General features: G+C 38.7%; 1 protein-coding gene across 2 annotated transcripts in view; it reads right to left on the reverse strand.

The window, feature by feature from the left end:
• NVL (nuclear VCP-like) overlaps positions 808–17,417 on the reverse strand; it is an 83,576-nt gene continuing 66,966 nt past the window's right edge. For both annotated transcript variants that reach the window (XM_005690510.3, XM_005690513.3), the window contains exons 21-23: positions 15,876–15,964; positions 9,674–9,744; positions 808–1,119 (exon numbers count right to left, since the gene is read on the reverse strand). In XM_005690510.3, coding sequence (XP_005690567.2) covers positions 1,075–1,119; positions 9,674–9,744; positions 15,876–15,964 — 205 coding nt within the window. In that variant the 3' untranslated portion in view covers positions 808–1,074. The remainder of the gene's footprint in view (positions 1,120–9,673; positions 9,745–15,875; positions 15,965–17,417) is intronic.

A 17,417-nucleotide genomic window follows, 5' to 3' on the forward strand; every position in this document is an offset into this window, starting at 1 on the left:
GATGGGTAACTTTATAGTGTAAGAAGCTTTGCAGAACCCTCTTAGAGTGATCAAAGTGAATGGAACAAACCGAAACTGCACCTACCTGACAGGATGCAGTGAGAAGACCATCACGTCAAGACATTTGTTCCTGCCAAAGATGTACAGGTTGCATTTAATTATGGGGAAACATCAGACAAACTCACACTGAAGGCATTTTACAAAGCAACTGGCCAATAACCTTCAAAAGTGTCAAAAGTTACGACATGAGCTGTTCTAGACTTTAAGGAAAATAGCAGGATTTCTCTGGTGGTTCAGGGGTTAAGAATCTGCCTGCCAATGCAGGGGACACAGATTTGATCCCTGGTTTGGGGAAGACCCCACATGCTGCGGGCAACTAGAGCCTGTGCTCTACAGCAAGAGAAGCGGCTGCCACGAGAAGCCCGGGCACAGCAGGAAGAGCAGCCCCTACTCGCCACAACTGGAGAAAGCCTGCATGCAGCAATGAAGACCCAGTGCAGCCCCCCGCCCCAAAAGAAAAGCGATGAGTTGCAACAGCTATTCCCAAACTAGATTCCTCTGTTATAAAGGACTTTATTGGGACAACTGGAGAAACCTGAATGCGGCTGAGGATTTGGCAGGGAAGTATCACAGCGGACATGGCAGATCTGATGTGGATGGCTGGTTACGTAGGGGACTATCCTGCTGTGCAGGAAACAAAAGTATTTACAGGTGATCAGGCATCAGGCTGGGAAGCACCCTCAGACGGTTTTGGGGGGGGTGGTTCTTTTTACTGTAATTGCAACTTTTCTGTACAGTCAAGGTTGTTTCAAAATAAACATTTTATTTTAAAAAGGTTATCTGTTATTTTATTTTGACAATTAATTTTTTTTCCCTTAAATAGGAGGTAGGGTGTTTCCATATGAGGTTGTCCAGATGGGAAGAATCTTCAGCTTCGACTTGGCCTCATTAATTTGAGGACAAAACGCTTAGGTGAGACCACATGTGTCAAGTTGAAAGTGGGCAGCTCAGAGCACGTGGGCATCTCTGGCATCTCGAGGCACTGGACTCCCGGAAGGCTCGCTGCTGGAGAAGTCACCGGCTGAGGGACCACTGCAGAGCCTCATACATTGCTCGATCCTGAGAGGAGAGGAGAGGACAGAACACGGAGCTAGACACTGAAATGAGCTGAACTGTGTTCCCCCAAATTCACATGTTGAAGTCCTCACCTCCAGTACCTCAGAGTGTGACTGGATTTGGAAATGAGGGTCTTAAAGAGATTTCAGTTAAAATGACGTCATTAGGGTGGGCTTTAGTACATCCAATGTGATCTGGTGTCCTCGTAAGAAGAGGAGTAAGACACAGACATGCACAGAGGGAGACTACGTAAAGACTGATGCACAGAAGACCATGTAAAGATTAATTTAAAAAATTCTATATTTTTATTTCAGTGATTTTTTTCAAGTACCTCTCTCTTTTTTTTGGTCGCACTATGCAACTTGCAGGATCTTAGGTTTCCTGTCCAGGGATTGAACCTGGGCCCATGGCAGTGAAAACAGCATTTTGTAACCCTTGGACCAACTCCTGGCAAGTAGCTCTCAAACAGTGTCAACAGTGAACATAAAACAGGTATTAGTGAAATGCTGAATTAACTCTGAAGTAGGGTAAGAGGGCCTTGGTATTTCAACTCACTGCTAAATAATAAAGGTATAGTAGAGACATTCTATCTTAAGGGAGATCAACCCTGAATATTCACTGGAAGAACTGATGGAATTCCAGACAACTAACTGGAAAAGTCCCCGATGCTGGGTAAGATTCAGGGCAGAAGGAGAAGAGGACGTCAGAGGATGAGATAGCTGGACAGCATCACCAACGCAATGAACATGAACTTGGGCAAATTCTGGAAGATGGTGAGGATCAGGGTGGCCTGGCGTGCTACAGTCTATGGGGTCACAAAGAGTCAAACAGGACTGAACAACAACAAAGACATTTTAAGCATGCTGTGTTTGCAGCCAGATTAGTGATTCCCCTTTATTGTAGAAATATTAGAAAATACAGATCAGCAGAAAAAATTAAAAAGTAATCCTTCATTTCCAGACATAACTATCATTACTACTTTGGTCCCTCAAGATCTTTTAAATCATTATTTTTTTAGTATTTAAGTTTTTAAATTAGATAATACATTTACATAGTTCAAAATTCAAATAAGATGAAAGGTCAATTTTCAAACTTCTGTCCTCCAGTCACTCAGTTTCTCTCCCTATAAGCAATCATTATTAGTTTCATAAGGGCCAGTTATGATGCCAAACAAGGAAAGCTGTCTCTCTACCTTAATTGTTGTGCCTTAATTTTTTAAAAGATCTCACAAAGTAATAATCAGCTTGGTCATCTCTTTATTATTTATTCAAAATTCATACTATGCCTATCTCCAAAAGAGAAGTGATAGCTTATGATTCACTAGGGTAGTTTTCAGAAATTAAATATTTGAAAGTTTTAAGGTTTATGACCATCAAAAGTATTAAAGAGAATATACTGGAATCAAGTAGTATCACTGGGACACACACGTAGCCTTCCCGTGGATGTTCTTCAGAGGATAAAAAAAATTATACAGTGTGTGGAACTACTGGTTCAGATATGTTGGTAATAAAATCAGTCACATTGCCTTTGTCACACTGTGCTGACACCTTCTAAGCAACAGTTACTTGCAAACTATTTTCTAAGGAATCTGAGCGATCAGGTTAATACGTATTCTACATACACATCTATGGTAGTGTTTACAACTCTTTAATTGCTCAAAATGGTTCCTAACCCAGGTCTTATGCAACTTTGTATCTTGTGAGTCTAGCACAAAGCCTGGCATGTGTATGGTAGGTACAGGATATATATATGTTCCTGGATGGATGAAAGGATGGGATCTGAGGCAACTCAATACACAGCTAGAGGCAAGAGCAACTCTACTTGGCAAGTTTTTCTCTCTCAGTGTGACAGACTTGATCAAGCAAATGGATGAACCATGTAATCCTGAGTGTGAAGAAGAGGATCGAAGTGTGCCAGCCAGTGGGTGTGAAAAACACCAGACCAGTGAGTTAATAAAACAGGAGAGTTTCTAAGGTGCAGTTTTAAGAGAGGAGGAAGGAAAAAGAATACCTAATTTATGTTTGAGTGAGGTTTCCTTCCTGACAGTTGAACAATGTCAGAGTAGGCAGAGGGAAAAGACTATGTATTTGAGATAATACATAGCCGGGAAAACAATTTCAAGGTCTCAACGTTTACTGACGTTAACCCAGGCTCAGGTCTCTGGCGAGCAGTTATTACTAAAGAAAACCAAACCAACAAAGTAAGTTCTGCCTTACAAGTCTGTGAAGTGACACATACTGGGCAATGGTTTCATTCAGGGAAGAAAGTAGCAGCTGACTAAGAAGAAACCGGCAAGAAGAGTCCAATCATCTAAGTCGGGTTATCTGTCATAATGAATCGCCAATCTATTCAGTCTTCTTAGGACCACAACAGGACGTGGCCTCTGATGAGAAACTAGGACCCCGCAGGGATCTTCAGATGGAGCCTAAAAGTTTGGTAGCAATGAAGTAGGAATGAATGAAGAATACAGGCAGAGACTTGGAAGGAATGTTTGCAAACTGTGTTCACATCTCACCCTCAGCGGGTTATGAGGATTTATTTATTATTTTTTCATTTCACATGCCTTTAAAAATATGGAACGCTTCACGAATTTGCGTGTCATTCTTGCGCAGGGGCCATGCTAATCTTCTCTGTATCGTTCCAATTTTAGTATATGTGCTGTCGAGGCGAGCACATGAAGATTTACTGGGTCAGATGACAAGCTTCCGCATCTGGCCTCTAAACCAGACCCTACTATCATGTTAGCCAATTGCTGGACACCGAATCCACTTCACACACTGTTGTTTTCCAACCTCAAACTAAAAACCATGCGGCACCAGGGAGCCAACTGCTTCAAGGAAAGAGAAGGCACCAGCTAGCAGGGCAGATTTACCTGGCTGAGAACAGGCTGAACTTTCCCGAACTGGAGAGACCAGCTCTGTGGACTTTCGGACAGGATGTGCACACTGTTCTCCTTTCATTTTTTTCCGGCATCTCCCAATCATTTATTTAATGTTTTAACTCACTTCAAAGCAACTGCTATCTCTGTAAGTATGTCTGAGAGGTTAAAATGTAAAATGTAATTAAATGTTCCTTTTGTGTTTAACAAGCCTAGCAGATTTTCTTTCAGTGTGAAAAGACTTAAGTCCACCTTATTTATAGCTTTTTATCCTAGGGCCTGAAGTCATGACCTTTAGAAAACTATGCTACCCCTTACATTCCACCTGGCCAGAGTATCTAACTTTCGAGCTAATCATACTGATTAGTTTTGCCATGGGCTCTAACCTGAGCTGGACCAATCACAGGTTCCCTGAAACTCTCCTGTTGGAGCTATCAGGAAATTCTCTTGCTATGGGGGTTAATAAACAAGTAGCCTGTATGTCTGGGCCTGAAGGCAGCCTTTTCCTCCAAGAATTGAAGCAATGAAGTTTCTGGATCCAGCATGCCTGAAGCCAGCAGTGCTCTCAACTTCCTTATACGTGGAATGGATTCCTCTTCATTCCCACTTAGAGAGTTGGGTTTCTGTCATTTACAACTAAAGGAACCTTAATATTAAAAGTAGAAAGAGGTGGCTTACAAATGAGCCGCTCAATCCTACATTCAGAAATGTATCAACAAACGCCACACCTGTCTTTTGGTTTGATTTTTCAAATGGATTCTGTTTGACTATCCAACTCCTCTAATTTCAACTGAATTCTGCTAAATCAGAAGAACGCTTCCAAAAAATAGAGTGGTCATATGATCCAGCAGTCCCATTCCTGGGCACCCTTCTGGAAGAATGAGATAATGCCCATTTGCAGCAACATGCACAGACTGAGATTATCATACTAAGTGAACTAAGTCGGACAAACAGAAAAATACCACATGAAATTACTTATATGTAGAATCTAAAACATGACACAAATGAATTTATTTACAAAACAGACTCACAGACACAGAAAACAAACTTATGGCTACCAAAAGGGAAAGGGACTGGGGAAGAGATAAATTAGGAGTTCATGATTAGCAGATACAAACTACTATATATAAAAGAGATAGGAAATTCCCCAGAGGTCCAATAGATAGGGCTCCATGCCTTCACTGTCAGGGGCCTGGGGTTCAATCCCTGGTTGGGGAACTAAGATCCTGCGTGCGTCATAGCTCAGCCAAAATAAATAAGCAAACTAGATAAAGAAGACCCTAGTGTATAGCAACAGAGAATTATATTTAATATCTTAAAATAATTAACAATGAAAACAATATGAAAAGTATATACACACACACATATATAATATACATAAATACATATCTGATTCAACTTTTCTGTACACCAGAAACTAACACAACATTGTAAATCAACTATACTTCAACCAAAAACAATTTAAGGAAGGAAGATGTTCTCTGGCACAGCTGTGGACTGTGAAGGAGGAGAACCAGAAAGCAGAGACTGAGCAACCCCCGCCCTGTCCAGCCAAATGTAACATCCACTGGTTTCAAATTTACCAGGAGAGTTTTAGAACAGGTAACAAAATAAAGATTTACTCCTTAATTATCATAGATACAAGGATGAAAATGTGGCCCAATTTAAAGGATAGGTCAAGCAAGCAATTTCCAAACTCTGCATGACATCTTTATAGCCAACTCTAATACAATTACTTAATTGTAACTGCAAAATATTACTGTAACTCTTAAATGTAAAAACATTAAACATGGAAGCTTTTCAAAATTAGAACAGGCAAAGACAAACAAGATGGTTTCATTATTTTAGTCTAGAAAACTGAAGTAGTTTTTTTAGAGGTAAAGAAGGTGTAGGAGTGACAACTGGAGAGCTATCCCAGGTCAGGCTATAAAGACCAAATGAGCCCCTACATACTAGTAGCCGTTAGAGGACAACACTTGAAAGAACATTACAAAAAATAAAAAACTATAAATTACTTTAATCAATTTGATGAAAAGTGTGCATCCTGAAAAATCTGCATCCTGAAAATGCACATTACTGGGAGAGATCAAATGGCTCTAATAAGTGAATTTTTAAAAAATGAATAAATCTATATAAAAGAAATAAAGTGATCTAAATAAATGAACAGATATACTAAGTTCACTGATTGAAAAACTCAGTATTTTTAATACCTCTGCTCTCCCAACTGACCTACAGATTCAATGCAAATCCATTCAAAATCCCAGAAAATTTACTTTGCAGAAATTGATAAACTGATTGCAAATTTTATATGGGAAAGCAAAGAGACTAAAATAGATAAAACAATTTTTGGGGAAAAAAAGAACAAATCTGAGTGATTTACACTAGCTGACTTCAAGATTAACATATCTAATCTGTAATAATCAAGGGGACTTCCTCAAAAGTCCAGTGATTAAGAATCTAAATTTCCACTGCAGGGAGCACAGGTTTGATCCCTGCTTGGGGAGCTAAGATCCCACATGCTGTGGCCAGAAAATAAATAAAAATTAAAAACTGATGTAAAATAATCAAGAGAGTAGCAAAAAATATACACTGGCATAAAATGGATATAAAGATCAGCGGAACAGAAAAAAGAGTGAAGAAATAAATTCATGAATATATGATCAACTGGTTTTCAAAAAAAGGGCATGATAATCCAATGAAAGGAAAATATTTTCAACCAACAGGACCACAGTAACTAGATAGCTGCATGGGAGAAAATGATCATGACTTTTCTATTTAACTTTAAATTAAAAAAAGTTAGTTTGTAATGGATCATAGTTCTAAATGTAAAAGATAAAACTATAAAACTACTAGAGAAAAGCAAAGGAGAAAATTTTCATAAACTTAGGATAATCAAGATTTCTTATGACAGAAAAACACAAATTATTTTGAAAAATGGATCTCATACAAATTAAAAACTCCTGTTCTTCAAAAGATGCCTTTAGGGAAAAAAAAAAAACAACAACCAAATTAGGACAAAATATCCTCAATATGCACATGTGTATTGCAGCCACAAAAAAGAACAAAATAATGTCATCTGCAGCAACATGGATGAACCTAGAGATTATTATAGTAGGTAAAGTAGGTTAGAAAGAGAAAGACAAATATGATACTGCTTATATGTGGAATCTAAAAAAAATGGTACAAACGAACTTCTGTTTATAAAATAGAAATAAGAGTCACAGATATAGATAACAAACTTATAGTTACCAAGGAGGGAGGAGGGAGGGATGGATAAATTTGGAGATTGGTATTGACATAACACATACTATTAAATACAAAACAGATAACTAATAAGGACCTATGGTATAGCACAGAGAACGCTACCCAATACTCTGTAATGACCTATATGAGGAAAAAAAATCTAAAAAAAAAAAGAGTGGAGATATATATACATAACTGATTCATTTTGTTGTATATATCTTGAAACACATTTTAAATTAACTATACTCCAAAATAAATCCTACAGATATTTCAGAAAAAAATGTGTATCTCATAAAAGCCAAGGTAAACTAAGAATTTGCACAACTTAATAAGAAAACAACTCAATGTTTTAAGAGCAAAAAGTGAGGACACAAAATAAGATATCCAAATGATCAATAAGCATATGAAAAAATGCTTAGCATTTTAGTCATTAGGAAAACAAATTTAGACCACAACAGGATACTATTTCACATCCAGTAGAATGGCTAAAATTAAAAGACTGAAAATAGTCAAGTGCTGGTGAGAGTGTAGGCCAACTGGAATGCTCACAAAATGCAAAACGGTATTATAGTCACTTGGAAAGAAGGTTGGCGGTTTCCTATAAAGTTAAACATACACTTGCCACAAGATCCAGCAATTCCTCTCCTAGTTATTTACTCAAGAGAAATAAAAACACATGTTCTTGTTCTCTCACTCTGACACACTATTATCTGAGGAAGCCAAAAACTGGAAAAAACCCAAGTGCCCACCAGCAGGGGAAAGGGTACACAAACTGCAGTATATTCACATAATGGAAAACTACTCAGCAAGATAACGGATCAAATTAGTGAAAAACAGCAATGTGGATGAGTCTCTGCACATTACATTGAGCAAAAGAAGCCAGACAAATGAGTGTATCAATATGATTCTATTTACATAAAGTTCCAAAACAGGTGAAGTTAGAGCATGATGACAGAAGTCAGATTAGGGGTTACCTGGTACCGCATTTGTAAAGGGACTGACGACTAGAAAGGAACACAGGAACTTTCTGAAGTGATGAAAATGCTTTCTATATTGACTGAAGTACCAGTTAAGTTTGACAAAACTTACAGAACTGTAGGACTTCCCAGATGGCGCTAGGGGTAAAGAACCTGTCTGCCAATGCCAGAGACATAAGAGACGTGGGTTCAATCCCTGGGTCGGGAAGATTCCCTGGAGGAGGGCAGGGCAACCCACCCCACTATTCTTGCCTGGAGAATCCCCATGGACAGAGGAGCCTGGTGGGCGACAGTCCACGGGGTTGTACACAGTCAGATACGACTGAAGCAGGTTAACGCGCACATGCACAGGACTGTATCTGTGCATTACAAAGGTAAATAAAATTTCCATTTAAAAAAAGTAAGGTTACAGGATGAGAGTGACAAACGTGGAGCTATGCCAGTATGTCCTGTTTCTTGAAAAGCCTCAAATAAAAACTCTGATTACAGGTAATAAACATAAGGAAGATTTGTTTTTTAATGACTAAATCTTTGGGCGGGGGGACACGTATACCACTACTTTCTTGTTGATCAGAATGAAAAAAGCCAGTAAGATTAACTGTAAAACTGTTTGATTTTAATTAGTAAGACTATCTTATTCAAAGACAATGAAATAAAAACATTTCCTCTAGTGTACAAAATGCCTGAGAGGTCAAAACAGACTTTCATTTCTCCACATATGGTAAAAGACCCAGGCCAGGTTCAGCAGATTAGACTTTAGCTGAAAAAGAAGCAGCTATATACTTAAAAGACACCACCACCAGCCCAAACTCCTTAACTGATTACTTTAGTTAAAGGTGGTAACATGGTCAAGTAAGAGTATTTACACCAGGACTGGAGGCACTGGAACACAGCAACCCATCTCATATAACTGACCCAGGAATAGAACTCGGGTCTCCTGTATTGCAGGCAGATGATTTACCCACTGAGCTATGAGGGAAGCCCTAAGATATTCAGTTTAACTCAGACATTACTTTGGGTTGGGTACTTCCCTGCAAACTCTTTTGTGTTACAGTAACCTCACTTCACTTAACAACAAACATTTTAACTTATTACAGACAGAATATCTCAACACAGTAAGAAATAAATACAGTAAAATTCAGCATTTTTTGTAAGGACAAGTCTGAGTGATTTTTAACTCTTCTCTGACCTTACAGTGAAGGTATTTTTACTTTCCTGAAACTATGGGTAAGTGTAAAGGGTGATACAGGTCAAGTAATACTTGAATGAGAATGACCAAAAATTCTGAGATTATGAAAACATACATGAGGTTATTTTCTGTGTTTAGTCTCCAGAAACATTAAAAATTACAGTCTCTCAACAACACTTTCTCAGAGGCAACCATTTTGCTTTTTGTCATGAATTCATACTTACTACTCTCAATTCTAATTGCTCTTCTACCTTTAAGAGCATTGCTTACCTCTTTTGATATAGATGATTTTACTTTCTTGAAAGCTTCTTCAAAGTGCTTCTGACTTATCTTCAGTTCACCTGTGGAGCAAATGCATGGACATACATAATATTTGGGTATAGTAAGCTAACTGTGATTTATAACTAAATTTCTCTTGAGAGATTTATAAGCATTCAAGGGGAACACAGAGGCAATTAACGACACTGGCTCTATTCTTTTTCAGAGTAAAGTTCAAGCCAGATATATTCTGCTCATCAAAGTTATAGACAGTTTTTCATTTTCATTTAATTTACATATGGATGTGAGAGTTGGACTGTGAAGAAGGCTGAGCGCTGAAGAATTGATGCTTTTGAATTGTGGTGTTGGAGAAAATTCTTGAGAGTCCCTTGGACTGCAAGGAGATCCAACCAGTCCATTCTAAAGGAGATCAGCCCTGGGATTTCTTTGGAAGGAATGATGCTAAAGCTGAAACTCCAGTACTTTGGCCAGCTCATGCGAAGAGATGACTCACTGGAAAAGACTCTGATGCTTGGAGGGATTGGAGGCAGGAGGAGAAGGGGACAACAGAGGATGAGATGACTGGATGGCATCACTGACTCGATGGATGTGAGTCTGAGTGAACTCTGGGAGTTGGTGATGGACAGGGAAGCCTGGCGTGCTGCGATTCATGGGGTCGCAAAGAGTCGGACACGACTGAGTGACTGAACTGAACCATATTTAATTTTCCATAAATGCTTAAGTTATGTCATATATTTTAAAAGCGTAGTCTTTTTCTCCCCCAGCAATCCAAACAGTTTATTATGGGACAAATTATATTAAAAAGTACTTTGTCCATATTTAATTAGAAAAAGAGATGCTTATCCTTAAAAAAGATAAAGGGTTCATATGTTCTGTCACTTTGTGTTCCCCTCAGCTTTATAGAAGCACAATGTGACATGATGATCTATTGCAAAATGGTTACCACAGTAAGGTTAGTTAACACCTCCAGCCCCTCATGATCACCTTTTTATTTATTTTTGTGGTGATACTTATTATGATCTACTCTCTGAACAGCTTTCAAGTTCAGCTGACCCTTGAACAATGTGAAGGTTAGGAGTGGTGGCCCTCAGTCAAAAATCTATGTATAACTTTAGAGTTGACTCTCTGAATCTGCAGTTCTTTTTCTGTAGATTCAGCCAAGCATGCATCGTGTAGTGCTGTGCTACATATTTACGTGTATAAGTGGATCTGCACAGTTCAAACCCAGGTTAATTGTATATAACACACTACTGATAATTAGCACATGGGATCCTCAGAATTTATTCATCATATAGCAGGAAATTCGTACCCTCTGATCAATATCTCCCCATTTTTTCCCACTCTCTAGCTCATCATATTTTAATGTAATACCCAAAGAGAACTATCACTCATTAACAGATAACCCCGTTATCTTTGTATTGTTTAACTTAATGGCAATATTCAGGACTAAGAGTCAGAATTGTTCTCTTTCAAGATAATTCAAATTAATTTAACTAAGAATGGAAAACGGAATTCCATATTATTTAAGAGTACATACACATAATCAGATGTATGGAGTTACATCATAATACATAATATATACAGATCATATGGCAACACTGGACTAGAAGGGTGCTTTAATTCCTTACAAGGTTATGCCAACACACGGTAAGAGAAATCTAGTAACTAAATGTTAATTAAGTAAGGCTTCGCTTATAATTATATGACAACGTATGTGATGACAAAATATACTTAAAATAGTACTAATATAGAAATTAAGAAAGTGTTATTTACCAAAAAGTAAAATACAATGTGTAGCTGAACATGCCAAATGGAAGTTGAATGGCATTACTGATTTCAGGTTCAGTAAGATATCAGTGCAAAGTCCCTCAAGGACAGGCAGCTGGAAACGCAAACTGCAGCAAAGCGGGGATGTCAGAATCTGTTGCACGCAGTTATAAAAAGACATCCCATCAGAGTTATTCGGAGCAGTCAATACATATACAGAGGCCTACTAATTTTTAGTGGCAAACAAACCCAAATGTAGTTATCATATTCAGCTCTCAGGCAGCATACTACCACGTAAGGATTTTTTACATGACATTCTAATTTTGTGAATTATATTCCACCCACTTTCAAAACAAACTTAAAATAGCTTACATAAAAGAAGTTCAGATAACTGAATCTTCAAATTAAACAACCAAAAAACTCAGGGACTTCATGATTAAGATACGTGTGTTGATTTTCTGGGTTTGCTGAGGCTGTCTGCAGTGGCGCAGGCATCAATATTGGACAGTATCCAGTCTATGTAACACTATTGGAGGATACCGCAGCAGTGTCGGGAGTGACAAGAGCAGCCACTTGTATGGGCCTTACTTCTACGGCAGGCTATCCACTGGATGGCAACCTAGGTTCTTGTGTGACGGCATCTTATCACACATGGTCTCAGCATTCCTCGGGCTTCCCTGGTGGCTCAGACAGTGGAGAATCCTCCTGAGATGTGGGAGACCTGGGTTCGATACCTGAGCTGGGAAGATACCCTGGAGGAGGGCATGGCAACCCGCTCCAGTATTCTTGCCTGGAGAACCCCCATGGAGAGAGGGTCCTGGCAGGCTACAGTCCACAGGGTCGCAAAGAGCCGGACACAACAGCGACTAAGCAGCAGCAGCAGCAGCAGCATTCCTCATCTACACTAACACAGAAGCACTCTTAGGGCAATCCAGCCAGCCAGAACAAGTACAGCAGCTTACTGACCTCCTGGAGAACAACCCATCAGTAAAGGATGGGATTAGGCAAAGTAAGCTTTAAGGAAGGAGTAGATCTCAATGGATGAGCTGTTAATAAGGTATTTGGAAAAACAAGATTTTGAATAAATGCTATGAGAAATTCAAGATGCGAAGACTCCGACAGAACTAGAGACTTTTATGCTTAAGCATGGAGAAAATGTTAGGAGCTGAAGTAGACAGACTTCTGAAGTCTGACATGCAGATCTGGAGATACTATAGACTTGATGGGATGAATCAATCTCCTTGTAGGGAGCCTCTGAAACAAGTCTGCCAAGGCTATTTTCCCACAATGAAGAAGTCCATGCTATTCAGAAGCCTTTTTTTTTTTTTTTTAAGATGGAGGCAATATTTATTTAAAGGGCAATTCAACAGTTCACAGAACTAAAGCAACCTTTTTACTTCTAAGAGACATGTTACAAGTTCAAACAATCTTCACATTGGTAAAAACAATTGGCATCCATAAGATTATGATTTTTAATTTTGTTGCCAGTGAAGATTTCCTTCCATCAAACCTGTTAATCTTGAACATTCTGGCTAAATATTGCTTTGTGGTTTTTAAAAGTCACTCCATTTCAAAGTCTGTCTTTTCTTATACAAAGGTAGAAATTATTTCAACATACCTTGTATTTTTGCCCTGAGCACTAAGAGGAATACTCTGCTAACCTAATTACCCATAAATGTTCATTCCAGAAAGGGCTTGGTTACCGAATTGAAGGAGGATATTTCAGTACACTCTTTTTTTTAGGTCATGCTAGTTGCCATTTTGTAAAATTTCTTTTTTCTCCTTTGCTTTTTTCCTTATTTAGCTCAATTTTCCTAATGGTAGGAAATATAAAATAGCCCTAATGACTCCATGGGCCAGTGTGATGACTGGTTTTTGTTTTTCACTTGGAGATAAAAAGAATCCGCCTGCCAATGCAGGGGATCCAAGGGATGCAGGTTCAATCTCTGGGTTGGAAAAAGCCCTTGAAGGAGGAAATGGCAACCCACTCCAGTATTTTTAACTGGAAAATTCCATGGACAGATTCAAGGGGTTACAAAGAATCGGGCACAACTAAGTGACTGAGCATACAGCATACAATGCCTTTATAAGCATTTTAACATTCTGTAAAGTGGATAGAAATATAATTTTACAGAGAGGAGAACATGTTTGCTTTTATTTTAAAAGAAGCATTACTTATGAAAATCTGAACTGTGGGATAATTTTTGATTTGAGAGAAGTAAACTTCATTTGCAGAAACTTGTGGCCATGATTCTGTAAAGTATCATAGTCAACAGTGTGTCTTTAACAAGTTTCTTGTAGTTACAAATAGGCAGTTAGCATACTGTGTGATTATAACATTATGTAAGTAGCTTTCTAATGATCGTAAGGTATCAAGGTGAAAAAACATGTAATTCAGCAATTGAAAACTTAGTGCAATGCTAAAGATGAAACTCCAATACTTTGGCCACCTCATGAGAAGAGTTGACTCACTGGAGAAGACTCTGATGCTGGGAGGGATTGGGGGCAGGAGGAGAAGGGGATGAGATGGCTGGATGGCATCACAGACTCAATGGATGAGTCTGAGTGAACTCCGGGAGTTGGTGATGGACAGGGAGGCCTGGCGTGCTGCGATTCATGGGGTCGCAAAGAGTTGGACACAAATGAGGGACTGAACTGAATTGAACAGGTGTGTCTTCATTGATCAAAACAATTTATATACACTTTAAATTGTCCAGGCACCAGTAAGCATTGTCTGATCGGTCTGGGAGCCTCTATATACGCATTTAAGTTTATTGGCAAACACACTCCAGTACTCTTGCCTGGAAAATCCCATGGACGGAGGAGCCTGGTTGGCTGTAGTCCATGGGGTGGTGAAGAGTCAGACACGACTGAGCAACTTCACTTTCACTTTTCACTTTCATGCATTGGAAAAGGAAATAGCAACCCACTCCAGTGTTCTTGCCTGGAGAATCCCAAGGACGGTGGAACCTGGTGGGCTGCCATCTATGGGGTCACGCAGAGTTGGACACGACTGAAGCAACCTAGCAGCAGCAGCAGCATCCCTCAACTTGGTTTTATGGAAAAGAGAACATCTTTGTTTCTATTATACTGTATTCCACCTGTCTGATTTCTATGGCAGGTTAGATTTTCCTGGTCCTGTAGGGTACATTTTGCCTCAATAAATGTTTGTATACCTAAGAGTGGTTCACTTCTTAGTCTGGAGCATTTTCCCCCCTTATAAATGTTTGTTAAACATAAAAAAAGGGGGTGGGGGAAGGAGAGGATGGGACAAATGGAAAGAGTAACACAGAAACACATATACTACCATATGCAAAATAGGTAGCCAGTGGGAATTTGCTGTATGACTGAGGGAACTCAAACCAAGACTCTGTGACACCTGGAGGGGTGGGACAGGTTAGGACGTAGGAAGAAGGTTCAAGAGAGAAGGGATATATGTATACTGATGGCTGATTCATGATGATGTATGCTAGAAATCAACACAATATTATAAAGCAATTATCCTTCAATTAAAAATAAATCAATTTTAAAAAAGTAAAGCCTAAATAATTAAAAAATTTTAAAAAAAGGAGACATGTGTGTTGATAAATCTAAGCTAAGCATATGCTGCTGTAACTGTAAAGAAAAGTTAGCTCCAAGATTCCTGGTAGCCAAAGAAAAAAGGGAAAAGAATAAATGAAATAAACACAAATAAAGAAACATCATCTGGGAAATCTAATGAAAAAAAGGAGATCAACACAGGTTTAACTTGAGATGAAAGTACAGGTTTTGAGGAAAAGGTAGGTCTTTCTGAACAAAGTATTCGACAGTACTAAATGTATATGTTCAAAGATGGCCACACACTGCAACTGATCAAACAATTCTCCCAGGAACCAAGCAAAGCAGAGGCTATTTCTCTACTTGACAGTCAGACTGCAGGTCACAAATAAAGCATTTTCATCTATACACACCCAAATGGTATTCTCAAACACACTGTCAAATGCAAAGAACAGTGCAAAGCTGTTGAGATGTCCCAAAAGAAAGTGTAAGTATATGGAAAGTCATTTCAATTTTCATTTCTTATGTGTTTTCTAAGCTCTTCAGGTTAGGTTACATTTTAACAGTAGGTATTGCCCTAACAAACGAATGAGGAGGTTTTCCAGGACTGATAAACAGACCAAACTCATGAAAAAGTATATGTATGATGATAAGCAAAGACAGAACACATTGTATAAGGCACCAAGTAACTGGTATTATAATAGTTGTCAGCTACAGAGGTTATATAATATTCCAGAACAGCTGCTTTTAAAGGTCTCATCAGAAAAATGTCAGTTTTAATATCACAGATGATAGATGCTAGAAAATGGTCATTTTCCAGGTTAACAGTGGCATTAGGTACCCAGAGTGATAACTAACTAGGACTGAGAGATTCTGGAGAGAACTGTACCTTTTTCACTTCCACTCTTCTGTCTCGCCATTTCCTGCTTCAAGGCACAGATAGAAGCCTCCCGTACCAAAGCAGAGAGATCTGCACCCCTGAAATAAGAGAAGAGCTCTTCACTCATTCATTCTTAAGACACTGTACAAAAGCTCAGAAAAAGTCTGAAAGCAATTTCCTTTTTTCTTTAACTGTATTTTTTGAAAGCACTGAATCTGTGATAATATTGCTTGTTTTATGTTTTGTTTTTTTGACCAAGAAGCATGTGGGATCTTGGCTCCTCGATCAGGGATCGAATCTGTGTCCCCTGCACTGGAAGTCAAAGTCTGGACTGGATCACCAGGGAAGTCCTGTAATTTTCAAGTCACATATTAAACACTTGGGAAAGAAACTGACCAATACAGGTGGGATAAACCAATCGTGGTCACTAGGAAAGAGCTTTTAGTTCTTACTCAAAATACTTCTAAGTTTTAGAAGGAAGGAAATTATGAAGGAAACATGCAGTGAGTCAAATATTCTCACGCTCATCACTATAGACAGTAATGTTAATATAAAAAGTCTAAAACAGAAGAAAACAACTTACACATTATTTACTGTAAAATTTTATTCACAAGGCTCATGTTAAAGTACAAACTGGCCCACTACAAATATATTCCATTAGTATATTTCCTAAAGTCTAAACTAAGCTTATAAAAAAAGTCATTCATGACCCCTAGTTCAAAAGAGGAAAATACAGAGTAAAGAGTTTGATGCACTTGATTCAAGCTCAAGCTGAATTGACACATCATAAATTACTTAAAATACGATAAGAACTAACAAGCCTTCATTTAATTGGTCTGTGTAATAATATGCTGAATCATATGGTTCTTGCATGGTTCTTGCGTTCAATGAAAGATGTTGGGGTTGACTGGTGTTTCAATACATTACATCTTTAACAGGATTCTTAGAGATTCTTTGAGAAAGAGTTTCAACTGGGAGATAAAAACCTCATCTTTAAAAAAAAATCCTCATCTCTAGACAAACTAATTTAATATATAATGCTGATAATCCACATACCTAAGATTATTAAATTTAGTTTAAGTTATTAACTGAACTCAATGTTTCTGCTGGTTAGGTGTCAGGTTTGCAATATTATTTAACAATCATACACATGCTGTTGCTGCTGCTGCTGCTGTCGCTTCAGTCGTGTCCAACTCTGCAAACCCATAAACGGCAGCCCACCAGGCTCCCCCGCCCCTGGGATTCTCCAGGCAAGAACACTGGAGTGGGTACATACATGCTAGGGTATTCATTTCTTTGTGAAAAGCGTGAAAGTGTTAGCCACTCAGTCGTGTCCAACTCTATGTGACACCATGGATTGTAGCCCACCAGGTTCCTCTGTCCATAAAATTCTTCAGACAAGAATACCAGAGTGGGTTGCCATTCCCTTCTCCAGGGCATCTTTCCCATCCAGGGCTCGAACCCAGGTCTCCTGCATTCACAGAGATTCTTTACTGTCTGAGACATCAGGGAAACCCTGTATGTTAAATCAACACTAATGCAGAGACACCA

The sequence above is a fragment of the Capra hircus genome, chromosome 16 (assembly GCF_001704415.2).
Source record: "Capra hircus breed San Clemente chromosome 16, ASM170441v1, whole genome shotgun sequence".
Classification (NCBI taxonomy): Eukaryota; Metazoa; Chordata; class Mammalia; order Artiodactyla; family Bovidae; genus Capra; species Capra hircus.